The following is a 25,470-nucleotide window of genomic DNA, read 5'->3' on the forward strand; positions in this document are numbered from 1 at the left end:
ACAGCTGAGAATTCTAGACAATACTGCTTTCAGAAAGAATCTGAAAGGCAAAAGATCGCATGTACTAATAGTAGATTACCAGGCGAGTACTCCAGTAGCACCAAGGAGCATAAAAATTGACAACTAAAATTGGATACCTGAAAAAAAATCAAATGAAGTAAATAGAGGTTTCACCAAAATTAGCCGTTAGCAGAGAAAGATCCAAGTGGGGACATAACGTCCAAAAAGTTAAATGGCTTGAAACTTTGAACTAATCCACTTACAGATGTGAAAGTTTGTCAAAGCTAACACCATTTAATGGTACAGCGCCCTCAACAGTTTCTTCATCAACTTCATCTTCATGCTTAATAAAATGTATAACAGGTCCAGAATGAAACTCTGCACCAGTGGGTCTTAAATGGTGATCTATTGAGAACTTTCGTATGGTTTTTGTTATGTTCAACCTGTTCTGGAATCAGAAAAAACAAATTTAGTCATATGCACCAAACTGTAAATGGTATACACCGCTGAGGAAAAGGATTAAGGCCTCTAGAATAATAGAGTATGAACTATGAGAAAAGTTGACAGGCAAATATTAACACAATATCCAGCATAAGATGCTGAGGTGTATTTCTGTTTCTTTAGCACAAAATATATTATAAGTTTAAAAAAAGATGGGGACAGAGATATAGCTTGTCTGAAAGTTTTCTGACATTTTGTCAGTCATTTAAAGTGATTATCAAGCTTGCAGCTAGCAAAATACTTCAGAGCAAAGCAAGGACCATCCTCTTAAAAGATTTAGTGCTATACAGAAACATAAGTTTTCCTATTAAAAAAAAAAAGGCAAATGAAACACATTGGATGATATATACTTACAGTTCCCAAGACATCACTCACATCAACAGAAGCAAATTCACATGATAGCGCTGGAAAACTGGAGATCAATTGGAATAGTCAGCCAACCTAATCATCTAACATTAAAAATAAAACTCGAACTATGTTCAAGGATATTCCAGAAATGAAAAGATACATGCACATGAAGATCACCAACAGTATAGCAACTATGACAGTTTAGAAGAAAAAGCATATAAATGCGTCCAAATATATCTTGATCTACAAGTAACAATTTAATCCCAACATTTCTTGGAAAAAAAAGTGGAGAAACAAGAGAAAAGAATTTGTATAGAAATCTCAAGGGCAATCTAAAGCACCCTAAGAACCATAATGCAAAGTGTCACATTGTTTGTTTGCTGGTAAAGCAAGTATAGTGCAACATAGTTTGGGCCCTAGTTGCATGGGGGATCTCCTTGCAGGCTAAGCTCAATTGAGAATAAGTGTGAGATGATGCAGAAACTGAAGTATGTCTTTTCATCACCAAGAATTTAATAAAATTCAATCCACGCATGCCCATTTCACTAATGCGTCCATCAGTGTATTAATAAAGATAAGTAAAAACGTTTATAAGCACATGCTCAATCTACAGAGTAAGAAAGCCCCCTGCTTGTACTTTTGACATGAAGTTCACCTGGACCTTCAATCATAAAGCTGATGCTGGAATGCATATAAGACTCATCAATGTAATGCACATTCAGATACATGATATACAAACTGACAGATATCCCAAATTATGTCTTTTTTAATTTTCTTTTTACCTTTGATACATGATGAGACAAAATCTATTATAGGCTACAAGATGAAGCCAATATTGAAGTTGAAGGGAAGTTTTTACAAAAACCTCAACCTATTACTTTTCTTCTTAGAAATTGATAAAGGATGGTACAACCATTAAGGTCCAACAGCCATTCAAGATTCGAAATCAAGATTATTTGCTAAAACACTGCCACACCAAGCTTAAGACTTTAACTATGAAAAGGCTTTGCAACCAAATGAGAACATTGAATGGTAACATTGCTACAGAAAGTTAATGCACCTCATGTTAAAATCAATGCGCAAAAAGTCTCCATCAGAACTATTATCAACGATAACAGATGTGGTGGTGCTGACTGCTAAATAATTATTCAACTCCTGCAAAATAAATTTAATGGATTAAAATGTAATCTGAGAAAAGAGAAGGAAATGACAACAACTAATATGATAGAGGGATGTTGCAAAGGTATTGTCAAGGAAGTAAAATCAACCTACATGCCAAACAGAATCAAATCAGATTGAAATTTGAGTAAATACACAGGCTGCCTACCATTCCAAATAAAAACATCATAGCTAATGCTGCTATTATGGATAACCCTGCACCGGATAGGGATGCCTCTGTTAAATCTCTAGGGATTTTCCTGTACATGGATGAAAAATTAATTGATAAAACATAATTATCATAATAAAATTTACTTAAACCCTAAAAATCACTAAGCATTGCAGTAGATCACTTAGACCAGTATATATGCTTAAGCCTAAATAACAAACTGAATAAACAAATAAGAATTTAAGCCCATTCACCAAATTAAAATAAAACTTTAGCAAACAAACGAGATTTTCTCAACTTTTATGCACACAAGTAAAACCTAATGCTAGAACGTAATCTTTCTTTCATTTTCCGGTAAACAAATAAACAAAATTTCAATCCACGTATAGACAACAGCTGATAGTTTTGGTCTTTTACATTAAATGCTTAGATCCATTAAACTTTCAAACTTCAATTCTTCTGAGTCACTCATCAGAAGATTTATAAATAAAATGAAATAAAAGAGATAGAGAGCTGACAGATCTGAACCTGTAGAAATCGACGGATTTGATCTTGCTTGAAGACATCATGACTGATATTAATTACTCGGAATCAGATTTTTTTTAAAAAAAAATCAAAATAAAAAAAGAAAAGGAATTTAAATCCCAAGAGATTTAGCAATGGAGAACCTTTTCCCAGAGAGTAGTGAGAGAGATCAGCAAAATCGTTTTACGTTTTAACTAATTCGACGCTACTGCGTTTTATCCTGGGATTTTCATTTCCTCTTTTAAAATTATAATATAATTAAAGGTAAATTACACCATTTCTAATTTAACTATCTCTGTCTCCTATTTTTCTCACTCAACTTTCATTTTGATCATTTTGATCACTAAACTTTACAAATTGAATCATTTTGCTCACTCTATTGTTAACTATTTAATGGTGTTATGGCATGAAACATGCATCAAAACGAATTTGTTTTGAAAAACTTAAATATACTCCAAAATGACGTCATTTCGGTGAGTAAAATAGGAGAGAGTAAAGCTTAACGACTCATGGTGTAATTTCCCTTTTTCATTTTCTTCTTCATTTTCTCTCCATCGGCCACCATGTCATTTCATTCCGGCCACCGTAAATGGTGTCCGTTTGGTCTCAAATTTCATGGGTCGGTTCGTCTCGACCATCTGAGTCCGAACTGGTGGTTGTTTTCACTGGAAAATATCAAAAAACCCTTGAATTTGGACTGAATCATTTCGGTTTCCTCACTTTCAATCTCAAATTCATGAGATTCGAAGCAATTTTTGACAAAATGGAGGTCGGATTCGAACTCAAGGTGTCGAGGCGAAGTGACTAATCCCATTTTAGGACCGAACGACCACCATCTACGGCGGTCAACGTTCGTCGGTGGAATCTGTTCACCTTCTGTTTTTATTTTATAAAATTATATTATATATTTAATAATAATAAAAAATTCCATATCATCAGCCGTTAGAAAGAAAACGGTCGAGTGAACAAAATGATTCTATTGTAAAGTTCAGTAAGCAAATTAATCAAATTGAAAGTTGGGTGACAAAAATAGGATAGAGAGTATAGTTCAGTGAGGAATGATGTAATTTATGCTATAATTAATAGGCCCATGCACCTAGTTATAAAATATTAAGGTCTTATTATGCGTTCCATCCCTCAGCTTTACAAAATTGGATATGTTAATTTATCTATTTAATTTATTATAATTCAGTTCTCTTATTTTAGAAAATCAAGAAGTCAGTTTAGTTGATAATATTTGAACTTGGAAGGCTATTTTTTTAATTTATTACATATAATTTGTTAAATTGTTGATTTTTACTAGTTCCTTACATAAATTCTCGTTTTATTAATTACCAAGTCGGTGATTAAAGTGAATTTTTAATAGTTTTATATAATTAAATTAATATCTCAATTTTAGTAAAAATATAAAAATTAAATCTTAACAAAATAAAGTGAAGTCTTATTTCTCAACTTTTTATAAATTAATGGGTAAAGTTTATAATTAAACTAAAACAACAACAAAACCCTATTCTCATATGCAATGAGGTAAGATGAGGTATGGTAGTAGGTTGTCCCAACGCCAGGTTGAGAGCAACTTTCGTGGATATAATTAAACTAAAAGATAGGAGTAATATTTATTGATAAAATCTAATCGAAGAAAGTATCTTTTTAAAAAAATAATTTTTTTTTATCCAAGTTAAAGCCATAAGTTCAAGTTTCTCAAGGGTCACAATCAAAGAAGTTAATGCGCACTATTACATTAATTTTTAGAAATATACTATGAAAAATATGAATAACAATAATATTGGCAAATCTATTAAGAATGTAATATGAAGCTTATTAAAAATATAAAAAATAAAGCCAAAATGGTCAATACCTATAGCGCCATTTTTGTAACAAACGCCACAAAAGGTCAATACCTATAGCGTCATTTTTGGAACAAACGCCGCAAAAGGCCAGATCTATAAAGGCGTTTTTGGAACAAATCCTGCAAAAGGTCAGATCTATAGCGTCCTTTTTGGAATAAACGCTGCAAAAGATTGAGATCTATAGCGGCATTTTTGGAACAAACACCGTAAAAGGTCAGATCTATAGCGATGTTTTTGGATACAAACGCCGCTAATTACCTTTCTTTAGCTAAGATTAATTGATTTTAATGATGATAAATCTCGATGTAGTTTAATTAACGATGTATGAGGGGATTTATAAGATTTAGTTTATTGAAACTTAAGGAAAAACAATATATGTGCAATATATCGGCTTTTACATATATTAATGTAATTGACTTCATCTTGATTTTCTTGCAAAGAATTTGTTGAACTTCCATGGCATCCTATTTGGTAAGGAAGCAAAACATGATGATATGATCAGTCTTTTGCCCGATTCCATTCTAACTCGCATCCTATCGCCGATCGTTTCCCACCAAAGATAAAGTTTCCACCTCCATTCTATCAACCAAACGGTGATATTTGTCTGCCTCATTGTTTAATCTTGATGTTAATTTTTCACATATTTAGCCGTTCTCCTCCCCATATTGTCATATCGACAAATAAGGGGTCGATGCTTCACGTGTTTGTGGATGGATATCCGCTGCACTTTGGCTCGGAGTTAAGGATTTAGATTTGGTTTTTGAAGACAAAATTCCCATGTTGCCAACTGCTCTGCTTTTCACCTGCGAGACGCTGGTGAGATTGAAACTGGACATCCCATTTGTAATGAGTGTTCAAGCTGTCCTGTACTTGAAGACTTATCCATCTATAGCTGTGACGTGCAAAACATAACGAGGGCTACAAAGCAAAAAGCTATTCGATGGTAAACATGCCTTGTCTTGTTGAAGCTGATGTTAACATTTACAGAGGATTCAGCTCTTTAAGAGAAGGATTATTGAGTTTTTTTCAAGGAATTGGAAACGTCAAGTCACTTCATTTGACTCTCCATCCGCAAGCAGTGAGTCAACTGATTATCCATTATCGATGCTGTTAGTCATGCTATGATCTTTAATATGCATGATAATCCAAAAATATTAATACATACATAAACATGGTTTTTGATATACGATCATGTGGTTAACGTAAAACAATAATCAATTTGTTAAACTAGGGTGATTGCAAGTGATAGTATTTGTTCTAGAGACTCTCAATCATTTGACAATAAATGTTTAAATATCCTATAATCGTTGATGCTCAAATGATTATGAGCGTACTTATATTAATTCTTATACTTGCCCTTAAAATATATATATATAATAATTAGTTATATTTAATTTATCAGTTTACAAATGTTTTATTTAAAAAAAAAAGAGAAAAAACAAAGTTGATATATAAGGGGATTTATAAGATTTAGTTTATTGAAACTTACCAAAAAAGCAAAGGAGAAAGCCCTAAGTTAAAGCCATAACAAAACCGTCCTCCGTCTGGCCACTTCCGTCGCCGGCTCTCCGTCCGTCGCTCTCGTCTGTTGCTGTCTATTTATAAACAGGTTATTAAATTCCTGTTTCTAACAATAGAATTTGTGTGTATATATATATATACATGTGTGTGTAAATATATTTGTGTGTGATAGAGATTAGAAATATCAGCATTTACATATATTAATGCGATTGACTTCATCTTGATTTTCTTGCAAATAATTTGTGGTTTGTTTCTATTATAATAACACTGTGGCTTTTGGGTTTGAAGGTAATCTCCATACTTCTTAGATGAACCCTTGAGCAGCGATTATACTTGGCTCGAGTTGTCACACCCTAGTTGTTATGGGCTAAATTGAAATATTTGAAAATAATAATGCTTAAGCATTAATTTCTGGAAGTTCAGGGGCTTAGGGCACAATTGGCCCATGGTTGGGTTTAAAACCTAAAATTAATTCCTTTTTCCACTCTTCCCCGTGTCATGTGAAATCACTTTCTCCAAACAATTTATTTTTCTCTCTAGTGTTATTGTGTTTTCCCTCCGTTTGGTCTTCGTTTCGACCGCCGTGACTCTCACCGTCAGCTTCTTTGTGTCCATCTCATTGTCGCCATTCGCTCGATACCCTTGTTTCGTCGTTTTTCATTACTGTTAGCTTCGGGGTGAAGGACTTTAGTTTAGGGTTTTCAAAGAAATTCAATTTCGTCGCTCTTCGATACAAACCGACCTCGTTAAGTTGTTCCTCGTGTTTTGAATTAATGTTCTAGAAATTTTGGTGCAAAAACCACCGTTGGACGACGTCCCACATGCACTCACGTGTCGCCATGCGCGTGTGGGACTGTCCAGGCGATTTTAAATTCAAAAACGGCTGAACCGGTTTGTTGCTGGACCGAACCGGTTAAACTGATTAACTCGTTGACCCGACCATTGACTGTTGACTTTGACAGTTGACTTAGACCATTGATTTTTTTTTTGAAAACCCCTATCCTTATCTTTTTCGATGTCCTAAGTCCGTTTTCACAGTTCGTTTGGTCAAATTCTAACCCGAAACCCATGTTTTACCTCGTTTTCCGTATTAAATCTTATTTATGTTAAGTGAAGTGTGGGTTTTTGAATTCACTTTTGGGTTTAATTTTCTAAAGGTACCCTCGCATCTCTGGAGCGCTATCCAGTTGACCCTGATCAATCCCGCCCTCATCATTTTGATTCCAGTCACTCGCCCTGAGATACACTTGAGTATTAGATTGGTATTTTAAGGCATATTATGTTTAGTGGTTGACATATGTATTTATGGTAGAGTACTATTTTAGGTTCTCGATCCGCAAGACCTAGTACTAATGACTGTGGGAAGCGTAAGGCTTAGCTGACATCGATTATCTTCTTTAAGGGTGTCTTCTTTACCTAATTCATACTCAGATATTTTAGACTGTTATGTTAATATTTCTACTTAAAGTATGTTTGTAATTTGGTTGCACTTATCTGCATCATTCATATTTTTGAATAATGTTGCACCACTTTTTATTTGCTTATTGATGTAGTTTCAATCTGCATGAGATTAATTCCCCGTTCTGACATCTCCATGGGATTAATTCCATGTTTTGACATCTGCATGAGATTAATTCCCCGTTCTGACATCTGTATGAGATTAGTTCCTCGTTTTGACATCTGCATGGGATTAGTTCCCCGTTTTGACATATGCATGGGATTAGTTCCCCATTTTGACTTTTGCATGGGATTAGTTTCCCGTTCTAACATCTACATGGGATAAGTTCCCCGTTCTGTTTATCTGCAGCGAAAGGTAAAGTAGGGTGCCATTGGTGCTGCTTTTTGTTCATTAAATTCGGATTTAATGTTATACTTTAATTGTAGTGCATATGCTTAGATATCTACTTTACTTTAAAGGGCACACTAGGTTTCGTAGCTCATTTTTTAGTTTTTGTTTTTTCAAATTTCTCAGACGTTTAGTATTTACGCCCTAAAAATATCTTTTAATTTGTAGCAATTTTTTGTGACTATTGTCCCTAATTTTCTCTTTATGTTTAGTGCATTGTAATTCTAATTTATTTTATTATTTTTATTAATGAAATCCAATTGCTATCGCTAAAATAATATTTTAGCTTTCCATAACTATAAATTAAGCCCACCCGAACTTAACCTCTCATCAAGCCCGTCAACAATAGCATTTTACTCGCAAATTAATCATCCTCAAGTTTAGGATGAATATTTGATGATACAATTATCATATTTGGTAATGCTTTTAAAAAAATATGGTGAAAAGTACATTTTTAAAGTGTTTTTGGTTTTTTTAATTAAAAAAAACATGATTGAAACTTAGAAAAACATAGGAAAACCCTAAGTTAAAGCCATAAAGAACCCTCCTCCGTCTGGCCACTTCCATCGCTGGGTTCTACGTCCGTGGCTCTCGTCTGCTACTGGTTTGTAAATTCCTGTTTTTACCAATGAAGTATATATATATGGTTGTTCTTGTTTTGTTCTCATATATTTGTGTGTGCGTGAGAAAGAGAGATTAGGAACATTTGCTTTTACATATATTCATGCAATTGACTTCATCTTGATTTACATGCAAAGAATTTGGACTGTGATTTGTTTCTATTATACTGCTTAGATGAATCTTTGAGCAGCGATAATACTTGGCTCGAGTGCTTGCTTGGTCTCAGTGAACTATTCCTTATAAAACTATTCACTGATATTGCTCTTTTCATTTGTCCTTATAAGGTTGACGATATGGTTAAGAAAGCAAAGCATGATGATATGCTCAGTAATTTGCCCGATTCCATTCTCAGTCGCATCCTATCGTTGCTTCCCATAAAAAATGCAGTTTCCATTTCCATTCTTTCGACCAGATGGCGATATCTGTCTGCCTCATTGTTTAATCTTGATGTTAATTTTTACTTATTTATGCGTTCTCCTCCACATATTGTCAAGAGCTTCACGAACTTCATGGATAAACTATTGTTTTTCCATGCTGAGGAAAGGATCCAACAATTCCGACTCAATCATACCTACATATCGGGGATCGATGATTCACATGTTTGTCGATGGATATATGCTTCACTTTGGCGCGGGGTTAAGGAGTTAGATTTGGTTTTCTATAACTTCTACAACATGTCTATGTTGCCTACTGCTCTTCTTTTTACCGGCACGACGCTAGTGAGATTGAAACTGTACATGCCATTTGTAATGACTGTTCCGATTTATATTTGTTTGCCTAACCTCAAGACCTTGGAGCTTCGATCTATTAAATTTGAAGACGATGATTCAGTCAAAAGACTCTTTTCAAGCTGTCATGTACTTGAAGACTTATCCATCTTCGACTGTGACATGAGAAACATTACGTGTCTTAAAATCTCAAACCCTTCACTTAAGAGTTTGACTTTAGTGTTTAAATATTTTATTATGTTCGGTTTGTATGCCATTGTCCTTGATCTTCCAAGTCTTGCCTACTTCAAATACGACGGCCACAAAGCTCGAAACTATTCCATGGTAAACATGCCTTATCTTGCTAAAGCTGATATTAATATCTATGGAGAATCCGGTCCTATAGAAGAAGGATTAGTTGAGTTTTTTCAACAACTTGGTAACGTCAACTCACTTCATTTGACTCTTGAACCGCAAGCAGTGAGTTAACTGATTATCCAGCATTGACGGTTTTTAAGTTTTATTAATCTCCTATTTGACCATTATTACTTTTATGTGCAGCTTCCAGTTTTGTCCCACAAACGTTTTGACGCATTTGGAAACCTGCTTCGGCTGCAAATTGTTAATTGGAGCAACGACGAATGGGAAGGAGCATGGCTTCTCGAGTTCCTCGAACTCTCACCTAATCTGCAAACTCTTGTTATTCGTAAACTATCAAAGCAGGTACACACACAAACATATATATATTGATATGTAGTTTAAAATAAAAGCTTCTAACATATTTTTGTTCTTTGTCGGGCTCAGGTCTCGCTTCCAATGGAGAAAGTGCCTTCATGTGTTGTATATCAGCTCAAGGAGTTTAAAGTAATAGATTTTGATGAAAAGAGTTCCCTGTTTAATTTGGTTACTTATATACTGAAGAATGCAGCGGTTCTTGAAAAGCTCATTATATCAACCTCTAAACTCATGATGATCGAAGAGAAATTTAGGATCACTAAACAACTGTTGAATTTACCCATGTGTTCAAACAAATGTCGAGTTATAGCTTTTTAACGTTTCTTGTTTGATCACTTTTTGTAAATGATTGAACCTTTGGTTCTTATCTTGGTTCCAATCCCTCTAGTATACTAAATACTTGAATGCTGTTATTTATTTTTAATTTGAAATAATCTGGTCCTTCTAGTTTTGCAATATATAGCAAGTTCAAATTGATTGCGATAAAGTGATGATAACATCACCTTCTGACAATGATTTTGAACCTTTGATTTGAAATTGTGACACGATTGTTATGATTTTTGGTATATTTTTCGTATATTTTTGCAGTTGATTTGATGTTTACAAAAAAAAACATCACGATATTTATTTTCTGATTAGTTTGTCGGTGGTTACGTATAGTCAAAACCCCTCATTGATAAAAGGTTGTTTGTCGATATAATCGGAATGATGCAATGGAGCATCCTGTCAGATAATTTGATTCACTCACTACTCCTTTATCACTTCGTAAAGTGTCTCGTTCGACAGAGACAAAAAGTTTTTATGAAGGTTATTAGATTCTTTTTATGTTGATTGGCATTTTTAATGTAAGGTTCTGTTTTTCTTCGTATCTTTAGGTTTAATATTTTTATGTTTGTATTAGTTTTTGGTGACTGTTATCTCTAATTTTCTTTTTATATTCGATGTGTTGTAATTCTGATTCATTCTATTATTTTTAACGATGAAATCCGGTTTTCATTTTTTAAAAAAAAAGATTTTAGCTTTCCTTAACTACAAATTAAGCCCACCAGAAATAAATTAACCTCTTATCAGGCCCGTCAATAGCATTTTGCTCACCCTTTGAATAGTTCAGATTCTTTCCCTCTTAGTTTAAACATCTCACGCACAAATTTACTCCATCTTTCTTTCCCATATTTCATCATATGATATCAGTATGACTGCTCATCTCCAACAACCCTATACTACTATATACACCCATTTCTAATTAATCATGCCTCAAGTTTAGGATGAATATTTGATGATATAATTATCATTATTTGGTAATGCTTTTGAAAAATATGGTGAAAAAGTACATTTTTAAAGTATTTTTGGGGGGTTTCATTATAAAAAAAAACCTTATTGACACTTAGAAAATGGCTAAATCAACGAGATAATGTTGTTGGAAAAAAATTTCACGAGATAAAACGTTCCAACAATTAATTGCCGAGATAAGGTGAAATCTACAGTTCGAACATATGTCGCTAGGCGCTCATGGCGACCAAGGAGGTCGTCATGTTGTCCCTGCTAGCTGTGGTGAGCTACTGCATTACATATATCGGTAATTAGGCTTTTACCCGAAACCCCAGTTTGGTCGCCGGATCACATGACGACCTATAAGGTCACCCGACATACATGGCGACCTCCATTTCAGCCTAGTTAAAAAACCTAATTACCGATGTAGGTAATCGTTGTTACTTGGGGGGAAATTTAGGTAATCGCATGAAAGCCTAATTACTTATGTAGGTAATATTTGTTACTTAGCCTCAGCGTGTTGAGACGTGCATGGCACATGCAAAATCTCTCGTAACTCGCCGGGAAGAAATGGCGACCTAGTAGGTCGCCATGGGCGACCTACGACCAACACTGTGGATTTCACCATATTTGAGCAATTAATATAGGGAGTGCATTATCTCGTGAATTAATTTATTCGAGAACATTATCTCGAAAATTTTGCCCTTAGAAAATCAAAGGAAAAAACCCTAAGTTAAAGCCATAAAAAAACACCCTTCACTCCGTCTGGCCACTTCCATCGCTGGGCTCTCCGTCCGTCGGTCTCGTCTCTACTGCTTTGTAAATTCCTGTTATTACCAATGAAGTATATATATGGTTGTTATAATTTGTTTGCATGACATGGAAAAGCTTATGTTTTTTATTTCTTCGTTTTGATTACTCTTTAACACGCACATATATTTGTTTTACAAATATTGAAGTATAAGAACAACATCCTTCCATACATACATACACACACACATATACATATATATATATATATATATATATATATATATATATATATATATATATATATATATATATATATATATATATATATGCAAAATTTTGAAAAAAACAGAAATTTACTAACCTTTTTATAATTGCACAGCAACAGAAAGCGACGGCCAGAGTGCAACAGAAACCGAAGGACGAAGAGCGCAGCCAGAGAGGGTTTTATTTTTCTTTTTTCTTTTTTTTAATTTCACAGAGAGTTTTTTTAGTCTCTTTTTTTAGGTTTTGATTAATAATATCTATTTTGCCGAGCAAAAAATATATTTTAAATTTTAAATGATATAAAATATTATCTAATAATTATAAAATAATACTAAAAATACTATTTGTTTAATTATAAAATTCAATATATTAGTATATTTTTCATATAATATTTTATATTATAAAATTAAGAAAAATCGTATGCCTTGTCAGGCTCCTGCTATAAGCATATTTACATATATTGACAAGTAGGGTGCTGAGCTTCATTTGCAGGGCTAAACAAGGATAAGAGAATACTTTTTAAATAGTTTTAATTCACAATTTGGCCCTCCAAGTATATATGTCTTTCACTTTGTACCTTAAACTTTTTTTCTCATTTTGCCCCTTTAAATATTATTGTTCTTAAACTTTGCCCCTTGAAATGACCATCCAGCTCAGTTGGTAGAGTACAAGGTTCTTAACCTTGAGGTCGTGGGACGGAGGGCATTTCATAATTCGAAAGTCTTCTACAGAAACTGCTCTCAACCTGGTATTGGAAGCAACCTACTATCTTACCTCCCTCTTACCCCATACATATGAAAAAAAAGGACATCCATTTTTGATTTATTGGTTAAACTTTGTTCTCTCATGTCATCTTAGGTTATAGATTCTAGACCCACTAGGAGCACTCTTTTTCCTTTCCCTTAGATTCCCTCCTTCCCCTTCCCTCCAGACATAATTATATTGAGAATTTGTTAACAAGAAGTATGAGTTAATTATGTATTTTATTTTACCTTATTTAGGGTGTTATTATCTACTGTCTAGTGGTATTTTGCCTTATTTAGGGTATTTTACCTTATTTAGGGACGAGTTAAAAATAGTTTCTCCAATTAGTTTATCTTGACTTTTTTTTCCTGGGTAAAATAAGATTTATTATAAACGATTCGAATGAAACCAAATCATATTTCTCGTTAAAAATTTCTCTAATCCTAAATAGAAGAGAAGAGTACATACATTTCGGACAAAACAAACATGAACACTCAAACAAACAGAACTTAGGGTCTGTTTGTTTCCCGTAATTAGAATTACGGAATTGGTTTTCCCCGAATTCTCGTGTTTGTTTCACGTAATTCGTTTTCTGGAAAATGTTTTCCCGTGTTTGTTTTACGTAATTCGTTTTCCGGAAAATGTTTTCTCGTGTTTGTTTCACGTAATTCATTTTCCGGAAAATGTTTTCCAGTGTTTGTTTCACGTAATTGGTTTTTCTGAACGTAATTCATTTTCTTAGTAACAAAATTTCCTTTTTGTTTTCTGGAAAATGACTTACGGATTCATTTTCCGTAAGTCATTTTCTGAACTTTTCACTTCAAAGAATAAATATTTAAAATAATTTTATTTTATGAATTTAATATTAATAAAATATTTTAATATCATTTTCATCAAAATATTATTTATTAATTTATTAATATTTATAATAATATAATATTATATTTTTAATATTATATAAAATAATAAATTATATTATAATATAAGATATTATATTTTTATTTTAATAATATATAATAAAAAAATTATATATTTAAATAATATTTTAATAAAGATATTTAAAATATACTAATTAATATTTTTAAAATATAATATGACACTATTACTTTAATAAATAATTTATAATATTTTTATTTCACTAAAATATACAAAAATTAATATTTTTAATTAATTATAAAAATACTATTTAATAATAAATAAATTATTTTTAATAATAAAAAAGTTTTATGATAAATAATATTATTTATTGTATTTAATATTTGTAATAAATAATTTTTAAAAACTCTTCAACTAGTGGAAAAAAAGGTTTAAATAACATTTTCCAAACATCATAAAACGTTTTCCAAATATTTTTCAGAAAAATGTAATTTATTTTACGGAAAACATTTTTCGGAAAACGTTTTCTAGAAATGTAATTCATTTTCCAGAATTCAAATTCCAGTAATTCATTTTTCAGTAATTCAAATTCCAGCCAGTAATTCATTTTTCGAAAAACCAATTACAGCCAAACAAACATACCCTTATAAGTTCACGTCAAACATGGTGCATCTTCACCTACCAAACTTGGTTCAACAGAAATTTCGTAACTTGACACTTGTTTGAGTACTCAATAGTTGGCAAATGAAAATATCAATAGCATGTTTTATATAAGGAAGAGTTGCGCAATGAATCGAAAAGCCTGATACAATAACTGCTGGTAAGACATAAATTTTCACCGAACAAACACGATTGTGTTGAGCATTTGAAATCAAAACCAGAGGATCAAAATCCTTCTCACATTAGAAAGCCGTAACTTGACATTTGTTTGAACATCTGGGTAAACTCAATAATTGTTTGATGATCTTCAATTCTTCTCTGGGCATTAAAACTTTAGATGTACATATTGTAAGCTTCTCAAGAACTGCTGCATTCTTCAGGATGTAAGTGACCAATATAAATAGACAACTCTGGTCATCAAAATCTAATACTTTAAACTCCTTTAGCTGATGTACAAGACAGGAAGGCACCTTCTCCATTGGAAGCCAGGCCTAAAACCCCAAAAAAAAATAGACCCTTCAATTTTAAACTACATATCAACATATTTGTCATTATATATATACCTCGTTTGATGATACTTTATAAATAACAAGAGTTTGTAGATTAGGTGAGAATTCAAAAAACTGGAGAATCCCTCGTCCTCGATATGCGTTTCTCCAATCCATAATATCCAGCTTAAGTAGGTTTTGAAATGCAGCAAAACTTTTGTGGGATAGATATGGAAGCTGTGCATAAAAGTTACATCGGTCAAATAAAAGAATAGTAAAACTTAAAAAGCATCAATACTGGAGATTAAAAATGGCAAATTAACTCACTGCTTCAGCATTGATACTCAAATGAAGCGACTTGACATTGTCAATTCTTTGAAAAAGCTCAACTAAACCATCTATTTCTCTTGTCAAACAGATTCGTCCATGAATCTTAACATCAGCCCTAACAAGAGACGGCATGTGTAGCGCTGAATAGTTTATTTTTGTGAAGCCCTGGTATTTGAAGTAGACAAGACTTGGAAGATCAATGTCAATGGAAAACGCTAATGAGGAGAAGCTATTGACTTTAAGGTTATCAATAAAAACCAAAGTCAAGCTCGTAAGTGAAGGATTTGAGATTTTAAGACACGTTATGTTTCGCAAGTCACAGTCGAAGATGGATAAGTCTTCAAGTAAAGGACAGCCTGCAAAGACCCTCTTGATTGAATCATCATCTTCAAATTTAACAGATCGAAGCTCTAAAGTCTTGAGGCTAGGCAAACGAACATGAATCGGAACAGTCATTAAAAATGGCATGTCCAGTTTCAGTCTCACCAAGCTCTTGCTTGTAAATAGCAGAGCTGTTAGCAATGTAGGAATGTTTATGTACTTGCCAGCAAAAACCATATTTATCTCCTTAACTCCAAGCCAAAGTGCAGCAAATATCCATCCAAAAACACGTGAATCGTCGATCTCTGATATGCAGATATGATAGAGTCGAAATTGTTCAATCCTTCCCTCAGAACGGAAAAATAACATTTTATCCATGAAGGTTGTGAAGCTCTTAATATGTGGAGAACGCCTAAATAAACGAAAATCAACATCAAGATTGAACAATGCGGCAGACAAATATCGCCATCTGGTCGATAGAATGGAAGTGGAAACTGCATTTTTTATGGGAAGCGACGATAGGATGAGACTGAGAATGGAATCGGGCAAATTACTGATCATATCATCATGCTTTGCTTTCTTAACCATTTCCGATGCCATGGAAGTTCAACCTTTTAAGGACAAATGAAAAGAGAAATGTCAGTGAATAAGTTAAATAAGGAAGAGTTCAATGAGACCAAGCAAGCACTAGACCCAGGTATAATCGCTGCTTAAAGATTCATCTAAGCAGTAACAAATGACAGTCCAAATTTTTGCAAGAAAATCAAGAAGAAGTCAATTGCATGAATATATGTTAAAGCTGATGTTCCTAATCTCTCCCTCTCACGCACACACATAAATGAGAAAAAAAAACAAGAACAACCGTATATATACTTCATTAATGGTAAAAACAGGAATTTACTAACCAGTAGCAGAAGAGAGCGACGGACGGAGAGCCCAGCGATGTTGGTGGCCAGACTTTATGGCTTTAACTTAGGGTTTTTCCTTTGTTTTTCTAAGTTTCAATAAGGTTTTTTTTTATAACAAAAAAACCCAAAAACACTTTAAAAATGTTCTTTTTCACCATATTTTTTTAAAGCATTACCAAATATGATAATTATATCATTAAATATTCATCCTAAACTTGAGGCGTGATTAATTAGAAAGGGGAGTATAGTAGTAAAGTATAGGATTGTGGGGGATGAGCATTCATATTGACATCATACGATGAAATATGGGAAGGAAAGATGGAGTGAATCTGTACGTGAGATATGTTTAAATTAAGGGGGAAAGAATCTGACCAATTCAATGCGTGAGTTAAATGCTATTGACGGGCTTGAGGAGAAGTCAAGTTCCGGAGCAAATTAGGCACTTCCTATGGCTCACATCTTGTGGAAAATTACTGTCCAACCTTCGTATGACCACAAACTGGGCGCATCACTACGTCTCCTCCCAGCTTCCCACGAGCATCATCCCTGTTCGGTCGGCCATGGATCAAATTCAGTGGACACCAGCAGCTCCTGGATGGACCACCCTCAACGCTGACGGGGCCTTTAATCATTCATCCAATATCGGCACTGCCGGAGGACTCATTCGGAGCCACGATGGAGACAGGTTAATAAGTTTCAACAAGCACCGATCGGCATATCAACCATTCTTGAGACTGAACTTTGGGGGATTTATGAAGGACTCAACCTCGCCAACTGCTGCCTCGAGTGCCCTCTCTCTCGTCCGAGCCATCAGTCGAATCAGAATGCATGCTTGGTGTGCTGATTTCTCTCACATCAAAAGAGAAGCGAACTTTGCAGCAGACTCGATGATTAAAATCCCGACCAATCTGGATGGCACAACTCGCATTTTCTCAGAAGACTGCAAGGGTCCCCTTATATATGGAACCTTAATCCCATGGAGTAAGGCTTTGTTGCCTCCTTTCTATTAAAAAAAAACATTTTAGTAATGCTTTCACGAATACGCTTAAACATGTTCTTTAACTATTTTTATCTATTTGTCAATAAAAATTCAGATTAGAATTTTGATCATTTAAATTATGTTTGAATCTGCACACGATTATACTTCTATTATTAGATATTGATTAAGAATAAAATCTAATAATTTAAACACCTTGAGCTGATATAAAAGACATGAAGGCACTTTTCCCATCGGAAAAAAAAAACCTAAACCAAGCAAATAAAAAACATGTTAGAAGCTTTAATCTTACACTGCATATCAACATATTTGTCATTATATGTTTGTGTGTGTACCTGCTTTGATGCACCACGTATAACGAGAGTTTGCAGATTAGGTGAGAATTCATGAAACTCAAAAAGCCACGTTGCTGTCCATTTGTTCCTCCCATCAATAATTTCCAGCTGAAGCAGGTTTTGAAATGCAACAAAACGTTTGTGGGACAAAACTGGAAGCTGCACATATAAGTTGTAAGAGTTTTTAATAAAACTTAAAAAAGGCACCAATATTGGAGAATAAAAATGGCAAATTAACTCACTGCTTACGGATAGATGCTCAAATGAAGTGACTTGACATTGCTGATTCCTTCAAATAGGTCGACTAAACCATGGGGACGGTATCTTGCACTTACAAAGCTTCCACCACAGATGTTAATGTCAGCTCTAACAAGGTAAGGCATGTTTACCATTGAATAGGTTCTTGCTTCGAAGCCCTCGTAGTTTAGATAGACAAGACTCGGAAGATCGATGAAAATGGCAAACGTTGAGGATAATGGAATGAATTTAAGGAGATAACCTTTCAAAACTAAATTTAAACTCATATGCGAAGGAATTGAGATATTAAGACACCTTATGTTTCGCATGTCACAGTCCAGGATGGATAGGTCTTCAAGTATAGGACAGCCCGAAAAGAGCCTCTTGAATGAATCACCATCTTCAGGTTCAATAGATTGAAACACCAAAGGTCTTGAGGCTAGGCAAACAAACATGAATTGGAACACTCGTTACAGATGAAATTATATGTTTAATTATTCATTTTTTAAGTAAATGAAATTATTTGTCCCTCAACTTATAAATTAAGGGATTCATCTAGCATTTTGAAGTCCAAGCGTAGTTCGACTTATACTCTTCTTAAAAAAAAATTATGTTGTTAAAAAACAATTCAAACCAATTTATCTCAGTGGTTTAAAAAATCGTTATTGTTCTTAGAGGTTAAGGGTTCGAGCACTAGAGGGTTGCAGTAGGGTGATTGAGTATTCATTGTCAAATGGTTGAGAGTATTTAGAATAGATAATATGTTGTAATTACCTTAGCTATAATAAAAAAATATATGGTAAACTATGCATATAGTACCTAAACTACTAGTTTTTGTCCATTTTAGTACCTAAACTTTAAAAAAAAATCAAAATTTAATGTTAAATTTTGAATAGAGCGAGGTATTAAAATGAAACAAAAACTAAATTTAGGTATGATTTTGGAAAAAATTGAAAGTTCAAGTACTAAAATGGATTAAAACTAATAGTTTAGATACTAAACATATAATTTATCACAAAATACATCTAACGTTTTAATTAAATAGTTATTTTAGTCTATGTTCTCATTTTCTAAAATTTTCTGACAGTACTTTATTTTAAGGTAAAAATATTCTTAACATTTAATTAAATAGTCATTTTATCTCTCTTTTTTTAGAATTTTGACTTCAACATTTCATTTTATGATAAAAATGCTCTTATTTTGAAACATTGATTGTTTGTTGATTAGCAAATTTTGTCAACAAAGATATATTTTTGTCTCAAAATAAGAGCATTTTTATCGGAGTGATTATTTAATCGAACATTATATATATTTTTGTTATCATTATACCTAAAAAATAATAAGAGTAAAACGTGTTGCCCATAGCAATTCGCCAATGACCGTGTCAATTTTAATGTTGGTTGTCGACTATCGGTAATTATTAGTTATCTTTCTTACACTATGTCATTTGTTTTTTTCTTTCTTAAGATTTTTTTTTAATTTTAGAAAAGAATTTATATCTATGTGACATGCTTTTATTTTATCTTGTGACACGTGTTTCCTCTGCTCTTGTAGTACGATTTTTATGATTTTTAGTACGTTTTTCGTATAACTTTACATTTGTTTTGTTGCTCGCATAAACGGTATTTTTTTCTGATTGGTTTGTTGGTGGTCAGGTATAGTTAGATCCCCTCTTTAGTAAAAAGGTTGTTTGCCAATAGAATCATAATTGTATAGCGAAGTAGCATGTCGTATAATTTAGTTCGCTTGTTACTCCTTTATTATTCCGTAAAGCGTCTCATTCGACACAGACGTTAATCATTATTCTCAAAGGCATGCTTCGTTTTTCTTCGTATTTTTGGACTTAAATTTTATTTTTGTATGAATTTTTTTTATAACTATTATCTCTGTTTTTCTCTCTATAATTGGGTGTGTTGTAATTCCAATTGTCTCTTTTCCTTTTATTAATAAAATTTAGTGGATGTTAACAAAATTATTGTATAAACTATATACAAATTTAAGGTTTTAGAATTTCATGCATTTTGATGTAATTATTTTATAATCCTTTCAATATATTTTTATTATTTGGAGTGTTTTATCCTAATTAATTCAAATTGACTCGTATTGTACATTTGATTTTGGTTGACGAGTCTTTAAACGAAGATTTTTTTTAATTCGAATTCAATACCTACTTAGACGATATTAAACTGTTAACTACTTGAATCAATTGCGTTGGTCTTCTCATAGTTTTTTTCATTTATTTTTTATGTTTCTTTTATATTTATTTTTTATTATTTTATTATATATAATAAAATTTATTATAATTTATATCAAATTGATTAAAAAAAACGTTAAAAGAAAACCATCGATAAAAGAATGTTGAAGTTATTTTAAGTACCGAAATGGCACAAAATTATATACATTTTTAGATAGTAAAATTTTGTGCTACTGTCTCCTAGTCAATTTCAGTTATTTTTATCAAATAATCTTGAATTTAATAAATTTCTTTAAATATTTTCAATTCATATATCGAAAAAATAAATTAAGTTTATTACTTAATTTAAATATATTTAGGTTATATTATTTTAATTTCACATTATACAGTCAATATCTTTATTATTTTTATATCGTATTCCATTAGTGCAAAATTACGAAATATACCCTCATCTCTTTTTTATTTTATTTTTGTTGGCCAACTCATCCTCTTTTTCATTAAATCTTTAAGATTTAAATTTTTGAATTAAAAAAGAAATCAAAATCCTCATTTCGTTGTGTTTAGATCTCAGCTTTACCCTTACTCCATCACTTTTCTCAAAACTCAAATTCTTTGAATTCTCTCTCTCTCTCTTTCTTCATCAATTTACTTTCAATGCATGCAAGATCCAATCTTTCTCCACCAAAAAAAAGAGAGAGATAATTTTTGGAATGATTTCATTTCCTCATAAATCCCATTTATTTGTTTGTTTCAGTCTCTGAAATTCCAGTTCCCTCTTAAGAGATTCACACATTTTCTCTCATTGAACTCCTAGAAATTTATTTCCTCATCAACTCTTCTTCCAGTGTATGAAATTCACTTGGTAAAAAACTTCCCCACTTCCTCAAAATCCCATATTTTCTCCTAGTTTAATCTGTGAAATCAAATTTCCCCCTTCATTTCAGTTTTTGAAATCCCATTTCTTCTGAAAACCCTATTGTTCTTCTCATTCTTTTGACAATGAGTAATTCCCAAGCATCCAAATCAACGAAACATTCAAAGTCTTCAACTTTAGCTCCCTCGAAACCATCTTCACTCTCTTCCCACCTTGCAATGGTGGAACTAAAGCAAAGGATTTTAACCTTACTTTCCAAGCTTTCTGACCGTGACACTTACCAAATAGCTGTTGAAGATCTTGAAAAGATTGTCCAATCCATTTCCCCCGAATCCCTTCCCATGTTGCTCAATTGCCTGTTTGATTCTTCCAATGATTCAAAACCAGCTGTAAAGAAAGAATCTTTAAGGTTACTATCAATGCTATGCAATTGCCACGGTGAATTGGCAGCTTCCCATTTGACTAAAATAATTGCCCACATTGTCAAAAGGCTGAAAGATGCTGATTCTGGGGTGAGAGACGCTTGTCGTGATTCGATTGGAGCCCTTTCGGGGCAGTATTTGAAAGGGGAGAATGAGGGGACTCTAGTGGGATTGTTTGTCAAGCCATTGTTTGAAGCAATGGGGGAACAGAACAAAGGGGTGCAATCTGGTGCAGCGACCTCTATGGCTAAGATGGTGGAATGTGCTGCTGATCCTCCTTTGGCTGCTTTCCAGAAGCTTGGTCCAAGGATCTGCAAGCTGTTGAATAGTCAAAATTTTATGGCTAAAGCTTCCCTTTTGCCATTAGTGGCGAGTTTGTCACAGGTTTGGACAATGTAACTGATTTTAGCTTGATTTTGATCATGTACATTGTTGAACTCATAAGGATAGTGATGCTTTATGTTGTTAATTTTTGTGGATGTTAAATGGAATATCCAATTGAAGACTTTCAATATCTTAATTGTTTTACTATGTGCTTGTTTTTCTGGCTGCTGGTAATGTACATTTTCTTATGTTTGATCGTGGAATTTTGGTTGAATTAATTTTAATATCTTTAAATAATCTCACCAAAAAAAAAAAATTGAAGTTCTTTGAAAATTATGATGACATTGCTGCAGGTGGGAGCAATTGCACCTCAGAGCATGGAAGCTTTGCTGCAAAGCATCCATGAATGCCTTGGGAGCATAGATTGGGCGACACGGAAGGCAGCTGCTGATACTTTAAGTGCCTTGGCTCTACATTCAAGTAATTTGATTGCAGATAGAGCATATTTGACGATTACTGTACTTGAGGGTAGCCGCTTTGACAGGGTAGCTTTCTGGATTCATTTCTCTTTCATATAATGTTAACACACACTCAATGCCATATGTATAAGCTATTAATAGATAATCTGAGTTTGGACTGGATGGATTCATGCTCTCTGAAATAGTTTTGCATTTCGGTTGGCACGTTTTGATTCAGGAATGTTAGCGTTTCGTCCAATTCCTAACTAACCAATGTAACTCTTGCACTGTGGTCCTCTAAATGAAGTTGTCCCCAAGTGTTTTTCCTTAACTGTCATGATGCCATCTCTTCGAGTGGTATATGTATGGTGTTGCACTAGACTGCCATATTTAATTCTTATTGTTTTGAGTAATGCTTAATTATTGATCAAACAGATGAAACCTGTGAGAGATGCCATGACTGAAGCATTGCAATTATGGAAGAAGATTGCAGGGGAAGGGGATGCTGGAGCTGCAGATGACCAGAAGTCTCGTGGTAAGTATGTTAGTTATGCGTTTCTATGTTTTTTCATGTTGTCTTTATGATGTTTAATAGTTCTCTTATTGGATTAATTTACTTCTACTGCTGCAGATGGTGACAATACTAAATCAGCTGAATCATCACAAAAGAGTGGTTTGAAAAATCCAAATGTTTGTGATAAAAAAACAGATCCATCAGGAAAGGATTCATCTAACAATCTTTCCCCTACTTCAGATTCCGTTTCCCAAGGCAAAGGTGGAAGCATTCCTGACAAAGCAGTTGTAATTTTAAAGAAGAAAGCACCTGTTTTAACGGACAAAGAGCTGAATCCTGAATTCTTCCAGAAACTAGAAACAAGGGGTTCTGGTGATGTACCAGTTGAAGTAGTTGTTCCTCGTAGGCGCCTTAATTCTTCGAACTCGAAGAATGAGGAAGAATCCGAGCCCAATGATCCAGACTCGAGAAGAAGGTCGAGTTGTATGGGAAACAGCCAAGCAGATGATTTTTGTGCATCCTCTGGCAGCAAAAACCGTAACATTGAGAGAGGAGCTGCTGCTGCGTCGGATAAATGGCCCGAAGAAAAGATAAATGGAAAAGACCAAAGAACAAGGGCATTTGATGCTAATAACAGGATAGATGTAAATCAAAGGGAGCAATCTGGAAATTGTTTAGGTTACTCGAAGGTGGATGGACAGTTTGAAAAATCCTTTATCGGCAACAAAGGGAATTGGCTGGCTATCCAGAGGCAGTTATTGCAACTTGAGAGGCAACAAGGGCATCTTATGAACATGTTGCAGGTATTTCTCAGTTTTCCATTTATGGTCCCTGTAAGTGCTTTTTTTTATTGTTAAGATTCATCGCTATGTTGTAGGATTTTATGGGTGGTTCTCATGATAGCATGGTGACTTTGGAGAATAGAGTTAGGGGCCTTGAGCGAATTGTTGAAGACATGGCTAGGGATTTATCGTTATCATCAGGCAGGAGAGGTGGTAAATTTATGGCAGGGTTTGAAGGATCATCTAATAGACCTTTAGGGAAGTATAATAGCTTGTCTGACTATGGTTCCAAGTTCAGTGGGCGAGCTCCATATGGAGAAAGGTTTGCACAATCTGATAGAATTGCTCCAGGTGGGAGAGGAAGGGGATCTTCTTCGAGATCTGAAATGTCTGATGATTGGGATTTCGCTGCATTTGGTGCTTCGAGGAATGGGAAAATTCCATCAAGAAGAGCTCCAGCCAGCGGCGGCGGCCTGGATGGTAGATCACCCAAATCAGAACATGAGAGTGACCAGGTTGGTGGCAGGAGAGGTTGGGATAAGGGTCCCAGGCCTGTGAGGCTCGGTGAAGGACCTTCTGCTAGAAGTGTTTGGCAGGCGTCAAAGGATGAAGCCACCTTGGAAGCAATACGTGTCGCTGGGGAGGACAGTGGAGCATCCCGAACTGGACATGTGCCTGAATTGACTGCTGAAGCTCTCGGGGATGATAATGGTGGACCAGAACGAGATCCAGTCTGGACTTCTTGGAGCAATGCAATGGATGCCCTTCAAGTAGGCGATATGGATTCCGCTTATGCTGAAGTTCTGTCAACGGGGGATGATCTATTGCTTATAAAGCTAATGGATAAATCGGGTCCTATGGTCGACCAACTTTCGAATGAGATAGCAATCGAAGCCTTGCATGCTATCGCACAATTTCTTCTGGAGCCGGATTTGTTTGATATCTGTCTATCCTGGATTCAACAGGTACAATTTCTCAATCTGTGATCATTTGAAGTTCAAGTTGCTTTAGTAAAACATTATCTTTCTGAAGTTTCTTATTAGTTTTATTTCATATACCTTTTCAGCTGGTAGAAGTGGTGTTAGAAAATGGACCTGATGCATTGTGTATTCCCATGGAGTTGAGGAAAGAGCTTTTGTTGAATTTGCATGAGGCGGCTTCCACAACAGATCCACCGGAGGATTGGGAAGGCGTCGCACCTGACAAACTTCTACTGCAGTTAGCATCAGCCTGGGGGATTGAGTTGCATCTGTTTGATAAGTAATCTGTGACCGGTAATGAAATCATGTGTTCTGCTTGCAAACTTCTTGATTAGGATACTGGATCAGTACATTTATTTTACATGATTTTATTTTTCATTTTTCAAATGGCTATGATGGCATTGTGGTATAAATATAAATATTGATACATTCAAAGCTGGTTTTTGTGTGGCATGCAAGGTAGTGGCCTCTGATGTAAATGTAATCATGAATGATATACCTTTTAACCAAGAGATTTGTTATGAGGAGAGTTTTCTCCCTGTGTTTTAGACAGTTGAGCTTTACTCTTTTCATCTTGAAGACAACTTCTGTAAAAACAATATTCCATTTCATTACATCAATAAGCAATTATAAATTTACTGAAGCCTGCAATTACCATCCCGAATCTCATATTGCAACCCCCTTTATCCGAGTGTTTACCTGTGTATAAGCCTGCATCAAGATATTCATGTTAACGGTGAAACGAAAGGTCGTGTTGGG

At 34.1% G+C, this 25,470-nt stretch overlaps 4 protein-coding genes across 6 annotated transcripts in view; 2 read left to right on the forward strand and 2 right to left on the reverse strand.

Annotated features, from left to right (window-relative positions):
* Positions 1-25,470, reverse strand: part of LOC120205258 (protein disulfide isomerase-like 5-4) — a 29,217-nt gene that overhangs the window by 2,812 nt on the left and 935 nt on the right. The window contains exons 2-8 of one of the 3 annotated variants that reach the window (XM_039205167.1): positions 22,782-22,791; positions 2,705-2,774; positions 2,177-2,267; positions 1,910-2,004; positions 856-913; positions 264-448; positions 80-137 (exon numbers count right to left, since the gene is read on the reverse strand). In XM_039205167.1, coding sequence (XP_039061098.1) covers positions 80-137; positions 264-448; positions 856-913; positions 1,910-2,004; positions 2,177-2,267; positions 2,705-2,745 — 528 coding nt within the window. In that variant the 5' untranslated portion in view covers positions 2,746-2,774; positions 22,782-22,791. Of the gene's footprint in view, positions 1-79; positions 138-263; positions 449-855; positions 914-1,909; positions 2,005-2,176; positions 2,268-2,704; positions 2,838-22,781; positions 22,792-25,470 lie in introns of those variants that run through there. The other 2 variants (XM_039205168.1, XM_039205166.1) reach the window with 2 other exon arrangements.
* LOC120205336 (F-box/LRR-repeat protein At4g14096-like) lies at positions 8,817-10,578 on the forward strand. The gene is made up of 4 exons (XM_039205236.1): positions 8,817-9,726; positions 9,808-9,969; positions 10,051-10,176; positions 10,570-10,578. Exons 1-4 carry the CDS (start codon positions 8,833-8,835, stop codon positions 10,576-10,578), a joined length of 1,191 nt encoding a protein of 396 aa, XP_039061167.1. The 5' UTR covers positions 8,817-8,832.
* LOC120205337 (F-box protein At4g09920-like) lies at positions 14,790-16,318 on the reverse strand. Its single transcript, XM_039205237.1, has 3 exons — positions 15,363-16,318; positions 15,111-15,272; positions 14,790-15,038 (listed from the first exon to the last, which is right to left on the reverse strand). Exons 1-3 carry the CDS (start codon positions 16,284-16,286, stop codon positions 14,790-14,792), a joined length of 1,335 nt encoding a protein of 444 aa, XP_039061168.1. The 5' UTR covers positions 16,287-16,318.
* Positions 21,041-25,149, forward strand: LOC120205256 (microtubule-associated protein TORTIFOLIA1-like). The gene is made up of 6 exons (XM_039205163.1): positions 21,041-22,037; positions 22,331-22,522; positions 22,871-22,970; positions 23,067-23,752; positions 23,827-24,696; positions 24,798-25,149. Exons 1-6 carry the CDS (start codon positions 21,357-21,359, stop codon positions 24,993-24,995), a joined length of 2,727 nt encoding a protein of 908 aa, XP_039061094.1. The 5' UTR covers positions 21,041-21,356; the 3' UTR covers positions 24,996-25,149.

The sequence above is a fragment of the Hibiscus syriacus genome, unplaced genomic scaffold (genome assembly GCF_006381635.1).
Source record: "Hibiscus syriacus cultivar Baekdansim isolate YM2019G1 unplaced genomic scaffold, ASM638163v2 tig00012370_pilon, whole genome shotgun sequence".
NCBI classification, from domain to species: domain Eukaryota; kingdom Viridiplantae; phylum Streptophyta; class Magnoliopsida; order Malvales; family Malvaceae; genus Hibiscus; species Hibiscus syriacus.